This window comes from Corythoichthys intestinalis, chromosome 14 (genome assembly GCF_030265065.1).
Source record: "Corythoichthys intestinalis isolate RoL2023-P3 chromosome 14, ASM3026506v1, whole genome shotgun sequence".
Taxonomy (NCBI): Eukaryota; Metazoa; Chordata; class Actinopteri; order Syngnathiformes; family Syngnathidae; genus Corythoichthys; species Corythoichthys intestinalis.
In genome coordinates, this window is record NC_080408.1 from 7326181 (window position 1) to 7335727 (window position 9547).

At 39.4% G+C, this 9547-nt stretch overlaps 1 protein-coding gene across 3 annotated transcripts in view; it reads left to right on the forward strand.

Annotated features, from left to right (window-relative positions):
* Positions 1 to 8179, forward strand: part of yeats2 (YEATS domain containing 2) — a 38952-nt gene extending 30773 nt beyond the window's left edge. For all 3 annotated transcript variants that reach the window (XM_057856671.1, XM_057856673.1, XM_057856672.1), the window contains exons 25-29: positions 1338 to 1542; positions 1613 to 1848; positions 3948 to 4022; positions 4181 to 4254; positions 7813 to 8179. In XM_057856671.1, the coding sequence (XP_057712654.1) occupies positions 1338 to 1542; positions 1613 to 1848; positions 3948 to 4022; positions 4181 to 4254; positions 7813 to 7921 (699 nt within the window). In that variant the 3' untranslated portion in view covers positions 7922 to 8179. The remainder of the gene's footprint in view (positions 1 to 1337; positions 1543 to 1612; positions 1849 to 3947; positions 4023 to 4180; positions 4255 to 7812) is intronic.
* The last annotated feature ends 1368 nt before the right edge of the window (positions 8180 to 9547 follow it).

Consider the following 9547-nt stretch of genomic DNA (forward strand, 5'->3'; position numbering starts at 1 on the left):
CAGCCCGTCGAGGGGGAACTATTCACAATGAGGAAAACGCGACGAAGAGAGCGGCAAAATGTCATTGTTTCTGTCTCTTTACTTCAATATTTTTACAGGATATTCTTTTTACCCAAGTACTTTCCCCAATTGCTAAATAAATGGCATGGTCATGACAAATAACTTGTGCTAAATGGAATATAAAATAATAAAAATCCATTTATCCAAGACGACATGGCAAAATTACTCCATAATGGTCAAAACAGTCGACTTTACCTTTACTGTCACACCTGCCGAACGATATTTTATGACACCTAAATCGGACATATGTCATTTCCCTTCCCCGGCTTCGGAGAATGTAAACAGACCAGAAGGAGTGACAGCTAGCCGACATGCTAACCCGAACCGAGGGATGTTTCAAAGTCTTCGAAGTGGAAAATCACACATAACTAGCCTGGATTATTTGACATGACGACCCGGTTGTCGAGTTTCTTTGCGGATCGGCAAACCGCCCGGCGGAGAGCAATTTACAGTTCGTTCCCTGGAGGAGGGTGGCTGGAATTGTTGTGTAGCTAACGCGCTAACAGCTAACTGCTAATGAGCATGAGGATAGCTTTTTACATGCCTATTAATGATCAAACGTAAGTAGTCCTTTATTTAAAGGAATTTTATAGTGTTTACTTTGTAATCACTGTATTCGTATTTGACATAATACAAAACAAGATGTTTACTCACTTCCTTGTAAGTCCAATGGTCCCACAGTAAATATCCACGGTGAATGGGAACCTTTTGAAACTCCAAAAAGGCGCATACGCCTCTCCCGCATAAAGAATGATTTTTCTGCAGCCGTTTGGCTGGCGTGATGCAAAAAATAAAAGTATTAATCCGCAAAATCAGCTGAATCCTTCGTCCTCATACACAACAGTACACTGTAGCGTGAAGAGGACGTCTTCTACCGTACACGTCACAGCGCCCTCCTCCTCAATGCGAGACCGAAGCCGGAAGTCACTCATTTTCCTGGCGCGGGATTCAAAAAACTAAATAAATATAGCGATCGCTTCCACACACATCCAAGCGGTCCATATCATTCAGGAGCATAAAATACCGCGTGTATTATGAAATAAACATGCTTTTTCGTGTCACAAGCACTTTAAGATACAAGTAAACGTGGCCTAAATATGCCTTTCAGATGAGAAATGTACAAATGAAAAGGCATACATGCCATGAATCCTAAAAAAAAAAAAAAGTTTAATTTGTGTAGAGAGTTGTACACAATATGATCATATTTGATGTTTTGGTGAAATGTCAGTTTGAAGAGCAGTTTTAAATATCAAATACATGTATGTATCTGTGTATAGCTTCAGCGAGCAGTGGCCGTCAAGCGAACCATCCAGAACATTTTGGATCAGTCGCCTCGACTCCAAGCTCTGACGCCCCTTAAGACTAGGGAGGTGGTGCAGTGGTGTCGGCAGAGGGGGTACACCCCACCCGACCCCGAACCCCAACACAAGAACGACGACGAATCCATTGAAGACATCCTCACGCAGATTGACAGTGAGCCAGGTTTGTGCGCCTGGGCTGGAATTGTAGCTAATATTTCACATGACTGATATCTAAGGGAATCGATCCACAGAGTGCCCCACCACGCTGACCAGCAGTGACGAGCTGATCATGCGGCTGGAGCAAATGCAAGCGCTGCTAAAGACCGAACCGGAGGAGGCTGATGAGGAGATTGTGGACATCGTGACAGTATCGCCACCGTGCCAGAAACTGAAGGTCAAGGAGGAGGAGCAAGAGGCTGACACGGAGCCAAAGTTCTTCTTGGGGCCCTGCATGGCGGCCCAGTTTGTCAGTGAAGCGGCTCAGCAGGTCAGGAACATCTTTACTGAACTTTGTTTCAGTTTGTCTTTGCATAAAATGCGGAATAAAATCAGCACTTCTGCAATTAAGTCATGGCAAAACAAAGAATGTTATAGTTAGACATTTAAGCAATATGGACAGTTGAAACAATAAAACTTACAGAAGCGTTTTGCTGCCATCCCCAAAAAACTAATTCTAGGATCACATTTTCACATGATAGTTATCACGTTTTTACATGTTAACATGTAACTATCATGTAAAAATGTGATAACTATCACTTAAAAATGTGATACAATCATGTAAAAAGTGGAAATTACATGTAAAAACGATAATGATAGCTATCATAGAAAAATGATAATTAGTGTGTAAAAACTTTATACTAGCATGTAAAAACGTGATAATTATCATGTAAAAACGATAATGATAGCTACCATGGAAAAATGATAATTATCATGTCCAAATATGATAATTATGGAAAAATGATAATTATCGTGTAAAAACTTTATGCTATCATGTAAAAATGTGATAATTATCACGTAAAAACGAGAACGATAGCTATCTTAGAAAAATGATAATTATCATGTGCAAATATGATAATTAGGGGAAATGATAATTATCATGTAATAACAGGATAATTATCACGGAGAAACGTGATAGCATCATGTGAAAACGTGATAACTATCATGCAAAATGTGATAAATATGTGCAAATGTGGTAATTATGTAAAACCTGATAATTATGTAAAACGTAATAATTTTCATGTAAAATCGTGATAACTATCAGGAAAAATGTGATACTATCATGTAAAAATGTGATAATTGTCATGGAAAATCATGATACTATCACTTAAAAACGTGATAACGATCATGCAAAAATGTGATAATCATGTCAAAATGTGATAATGGTGATAATTATCATGTAACAGTATAATAATTATCGTGTAAAATGTGATAGTTATGATGTAAAAATGTGAAAATAGTTATGATGTAAAAATGTGAAAATTATCATGTAAAAACGCGATACACTATCATGTCAAAATATGATAATTATCATGTGAAAACAATTATCATTGATAAAGGATGATTATCATTTGCAAATGTGATAATTATGTAAAATGTGATAATTATGATGTAAAAATGTGATAATTATCATGTAAAACATGTTATAACAGTAGTTAAATAACAGGAATAACAATTCTCATGGAGAAATGTGATACTATCATGTGAAACGTGATAACTATCATGGAGAAATGTGATACTATCATGTGAAACGTGATAACGATCATGGAAAAATGTGATAATTATCATGTGCAAACATGATACTATCTTGTAAAACGTGATAATTACCATGGGAAAAAAGTCAGACTATCATTTAAAAACGTGATAACTAGCATGCAAAAATGTGATATGTGAAAATGTGATAATTATGGAAAACTTGATAATTGTCATGTACAAATGTGATGAATATCATGTAAAAACACGATACACTATCATGTAAAAATTGTGATAATTATCATGTAAAAATGTGATCGTTATGTAAAAACGATGTACTATGTAAACGTGTTAATTACCATGTAAAAACGTGATAATTACCATGTAACCATGTATTCTTTTTTGGTGGCATATCATTTTAAAACTTCCAATATGGATTCCGTAAGAATTAGAAATTCACCAATCATAAAAACTACATTTGAGCAATTTTTATAAAAATAAACTAGCGGAGCACTCTGAAAGCACAGACTTTTGCCTAAGACGCCAAATTCAAAGCATCACCATATTTTCCCCCTCATAGCCCAAAATATCATCACTCTTATTCTTGTCACCATAATTTACCTCGCACATTCGAGTTAAATAGGCTAATCTGTTATTAAGCAATTGCTAAATTCCTTTTCTGACCCCTGTGACTTTTGACCTCATTACACCATAATGTAATAAACACTTCAATTTCATATTACATTCTGTTTGAGAATAATTATTGTTATCGCGAATACAAACAAACCAGTTTTCACCTACTTGCTGAGGGAACAACGTACGAAAATAGACGTATTTTGTTGCGGTCCTTTAATAGATTTGTGTTATTCAGTTAAAGACCAAGTTGGTATTTCTCAGATTGGGGTCACCTTCCAACCAGTAGAGGTGGAGAAGAACCTCTTTGCTCCAGTGATTGAAGACATGATTGTGAAGGTCAGTCAGATCCTCCATTTTCCTTCACTCAGACCGAAGAGATGAATAATACAGTATGCCCTCGCTGTACTGCACATTTCACCTCGCGCTGTGCAGGGATGTGTTGTTCTTCTCGTGACTTAAGTGCATGTGTGTGTGTATGTGTTTGTACTCTGCAGGCAACAGAGCAGTTGGCCAGTGACATCCTGAGAGAAGCTCTGGCTAGCGCCTTCGCCAAATCCCCTCAGAACAGGTCAGTGGAAGTTTCCCTTTAACATGCAACCTGTTTCATCCTTGATTTACACTGCATGAAAAAACACGAAAAGAGAATGAAAAGAAAATTAAATCATTATCATTTTTCACAAAACTCCAAAAATGGGCTGGACAAAAGTATTGGCATCCTCAGCCCAATACTTTACAACAGCACAAATAACTGCAAACAACTGCTTCCGTGAGATTCTACAATGCTCTGCCGGAATTTTGGACCATTCTTCTTTGGCCAACTGCTCCAGGTCTCTCAGATTTGAAGGGTGCCTTCTCCAAAGTGCCATTTTAAGATCTCTCCACACAGGTTCTATGGGATTCAGGTCTGGACTAATTGCTGGCCACTTTAGAAGTCTCCGGTGCTTTCTCTCAAACCATTTTCTAGTGCTTTTTGAAATGTGTTTTGGGCCATTGTCCTGCTGGAAGACCCATGACCTCTGAGGGAGACCCAGCTTTCTCACACTGGGCTCTACATTATGCTGCAAAACTTTTTGGTAGTCTTCAGACTTCATAATGCCATGCACACAGTCAAGCCGTCCAGTGCCAGTGGTAGCAAAGCAACCCGAAAACATCAGGGAACCTCTGCCATGTTTGCCTGTGGGGACCGTGTTCTTTTCTTTGAAGGCCTCAGGTTTTTTTCCTGTAAACTCTATGTTGATGCCTTTTCAGCTCTAGTTTAGTCTCATCTGACCAGAGAACATTCTTCCAAAACGTTTTTGGCTTTCTCAGGTAAGTTTTGGCAAACTCCAGCCTGGCTTTTTTATGCCTCTGGGTGAGAAGTGGGGTCTTCCTGGGTATCCCACCATAGAGTCCTTTTCATTCAGACGCCGACGGATAGTACGGGTTGACACTGTTTGCACCCTCGGACTGCGGTGCAGCTTGAACTTGTTTGGATGTCAGTCGAGGTTCTTTGTCCACCATCCGCACAATCTTTCGTTGAAATCGCTCGTCAATTTTTCTTTTCCGTCCACATCTAGGGAGGTTAGCCACAGAGCCATGGGCTTTACACTTATTGATGACACTGCGCACAGTATACACAGGAACGTTAAGGTCTTTGGAGATAGACTTGTAGCCTTGAGATTGCCCATGCTTCCTCACAATTTTACTTCTCAAGTCATCAGACACTTCTTTGGTCTTCTTTCTTTTCTCCATGCTTAATGTGTGGTACACACAAGCATACAGGACAGAGGTTGGGTCAACTTTAATCCATTTTAACTGGCTGCAAGTGTGATTGTTATTGCCAGCACTCGTGCGCCTCAGGTAAGTAACAGGTGCTGTTAATTACACAAACAAGAGAAGCATCACACGATTTTTCAAAGGGTGCCAATATTTTTGTCCAGTGCATTTTTTTGAGTTTTGCGTAAAGTGATAATGATTTAATTATTTTTTTCATTTGTGTTTTGTCATTGCAAGCTAAATAATTTAAGATATTACTACTAAAGCATTTGTGATTGCAATTATTCTCTGGGAAAAAATTGAGCATTATCTGACAGAATTGCTGGGGTGCCAATACTTTTGGCCAGCAGTGTATCTCACCATTTCGATATTTTGTCACACCTTGCTGTGAATAGTCAAAATGAATAGATGTCTAGCAATGGCAGTCAATGAGCTAACATAGACACTGTTCTAATGGAAGATTTTTTTCCTGTTGGTTTCTTATTTTTTAAACAGTGAGACCTTTTTAAAACAATATATCGCTTCTTGGTGGGAGCATATTGATAAGCTTTTGGACTAAAAATTGTCGCGATCTGTCACCTTTTCTATATATTGTCACAAGGGGTGGGAACCTCTGGGTAGCTCATGACACGGTTTCACGATATGGCAATTACAACAACTATCGATAAATGGGTCAGGAAAACATTCTATGATACTCTACAGTACAACTAAAAAAAACGGCTGCGAATTGAATTGTGTTTTTATCATGAGTATTTGTCCAACCCATTTGAAGTGGGACGGATGGCAGCGAATGAACATTTGTTCATTGGACATCTTTTTCCCATTGACTGCCAATGAGTTTCATTTTAGGGCATTTCAGGTCATTTGCTAATGATTTTCTGTCACTTCCTGTTGATTTTGGGGCATTTATGTGTCGCTTTCTGTTGATTTTGGGTTACTGAACAGGAATTGACCCGGGAGCAGAGGTTGCGCCAGACTTTTTCGTTGTCTGTCATTTTGACTGACAGGGTCATAAAAATCCGGTCATAATCTATTTTTACCCGTCACTTAAATTTTTTAAATGATGATAATGACATTGTGGTGACCCTTTGTTTGGCATAATTCACATTCCGAACTCGTGTGTCCATTTGGCCGAGCGCGTTACCAGCTACGACAGTCACGTGACAGAGACACTTAAGAGCCGCGCGCGGTCCCCTCACTATCCACTCGCTCTCGCTATATGATTGGCCGAAGAGTCGAAATGCTCTCCCGTGAAATGCCTGTTTAAAAATGTTCCTGTTGTTACTTCTTGCGTTCGCTTATAAGTGCCCATTTAAAAAGGAAAAACGATGGATGATACTACACACAGAGCGTATTATTAACAAATGTTAAAGTTGTATAATCATATAGCGAGAATAAGGAACGTCACTGACAAGTGCAGGCCCCCGCGAGTGGATAGTGAGGGGTCTAGGATAGTGCGCCTACAGCTAATAAGACTCTTAACATTGCATACTGCTTCAACATATTCAATAGTATTTAGTTTTCATTCATTTTAAATTAATATTCTGTCCGAACAAGCTTAACAGAGAATCCACACCGTGCCATCACACATCAAGCAGATGAATATGTAATTTTTTCTCCGCAGTGACAAAAACAGCTGACTGTGGCCCCAGTAGTTAGGTAGCCTACCATATGTAGCATATGGAACAATGAAATTAACAGTCCACCTTCTTTGGCCTGAACATAGTCTCACACTTTCCTCCTGGTGCGCATGGACTTGAATTGCGTGCCCGCTTGTGCAGTCCCTGTTTTTCACCTATTTTATCAACACCATCGTCGTTTTGGGGCTTTTTGAAGAAACTTCGGACACTCAGTTGCCTTGACATTTTTCAGAGTAAGGCCAACGACGTCATGCATCAAGATAGACAATAGCTAATTAATATGCTCACTCGCCACCCTGTGGTCTGGGGTGTGAATTGCAACCAGTCAAAATGACGGATGGACTTCAGTTTTTTCCGTCACCGTTTTAAAAAATCGGTCAACAACGGAAAATATTCGGTTAACGCGACCCCTGCCCGGGAGTGTCCAAATGAACAGAAAATGACCTGTAAATGCCCTAAAACGAACAGGAATTGACCTGTAAATGCCCCCGAACGGCACTAGATGTCCAATCCATTTTGAGCGTCAAAATGAACTGGACATCAGTTGCAGCCAATTAGGTAACCTAGACACTATTCTAATGGAAGCTTTTGGTAGCAACCTGTTGGTTATTTTTATCAATTCTTGGCGGGAGCATATCGATAACCTTTTTGACAACAAAGTATCGTGATATATCACCATTACGACATATTGTCACATCCCTAGCGCCAATGTTTTTTGTTGTTCTTGCCAGGGCTCCAAAAGAAATCACAGCCATGAATGTCCACCAGGCCATCTGTAGCATCCCAACATGCGACTTCCTCACCAATTCACACATGGGTTACCTGACTAAGGACAACTGAGGACGATGTGACCCGGATCCACATTCCCAGCAGAAAGGTCCTCTCACTTAACTGTTTCAGTGCCAATGACGAGAAAACTCGTCAACCTGACTCCAAACTTTTGAGTACCGACGACGGCATTCTCATCAACTACGTTATTTAACTCATTTCCCGACGAGTTACCCATCTCCTCGATTCGATCACCGAAGGGCTCATCACCTCGCTGCTCCGAGACACCACGTCGACGCTCTCGCCGGAGTCGTTTTAAATAAATTTTAACTTTCCATGTCGTTGCACTCTCACTTACCTCATCAACAGATGTTTTTCTTTTTTTAAAAAGAAAGGCTTCCTGTCTCACAGCCTGCTAGTTCGTCACGCAAAACGGGGGGGCCAAATCGCAATAGGGCCACACGACTTCATGAATTCCAATTTTAATCTTCATAGTTCTGGCGCTCCTTGAGCAAATCTGCTGTTGCCACGGTAACGAAGGATCTGCCAGGCTGAATGGTAGTTCACGTAGTACTGTAATACCGTGTTACCCTGCAGGGGTAATTATCGTGCGGGTGTTATTCATGCGCCGCGTTCCAAACCTTTTAATTCGATCAAATGAATTTCTAAATATGTTCATTATTTTTTATTTTAGTACTGTACATTTTCTCGTCACCATGCTCAGTATTTATATCAGTCATGTCAGACAACTCATGTTATTGCGCAAACTGTTTATGTGATCTATGTGGAATAGATGCCCTTTGCCAGTCTGTTTTATATTTTTATCCAAGATCGTACTTTAACAAAAGTGTGCGTTTGTATGATTTGTGAATGTGGAATTGAGTGATACTGTGTTGGTAATAGCATTGAGTGTATAACTGCATTTTGTGTGTGTTTGTATGTGTGTGTCTATTTGTGTGTTCCTGAAAAACGCTTGGTCCAAGTGGATTTTGAGGCTATTGAACCAAAAGACTGTAGACAATATGCCCGATGTTGTATTTTCATGTTTCAGTGAAAACCAAAAATATTATGAGTATTCTTGTAATAAATATTGAAGAAAAGTTCAAGGAAGTCACATCAAATTCTGTTACACTAAACTCAATTGACAACAAAGCACGTTAATTTGATACCAACACACTTTCAGGAAACTTAGAAATAACACCTCAGTGAAGTTGGCCCCCCATTAGACGCAAATTTATATTAAAAAGATGTCAATCGTTTGTGCTGCTATCGTTATTAAGATATTTACAATTCTTTTATAGGTCAATCTGAGGTAACCAGCTCCCCATTTTGATTAAAAATTGTGTCAATCGTTTATGCTTTGTTTGTGCTGGTTTGTGCCATCATTATTGAGGGGAATTCGAAATCAGGCTGCTTCGGACAGCTATACTTTTCGCCAAGATCGTCATCCATTGAATATGGTATGCCCGCCGGTGTTGTGCCAATGTAGTTAACCTGGGCGGAGCCACTGCGCTGCACTGATGTGCTTAATTTCCGTGTTTTGGTAATGTAGTTATCTACGAGGTTTTAAAACATGGCCCATCCATCTGGGAAAAAAAAAAACCTTTTTTTTTTTTCTGTCGTAAATATGTATAAGATACATACTGAAAGTAAAAAGAGGCAACGTTTTACTGTTTTACGCGTAGGATGACCTATAAC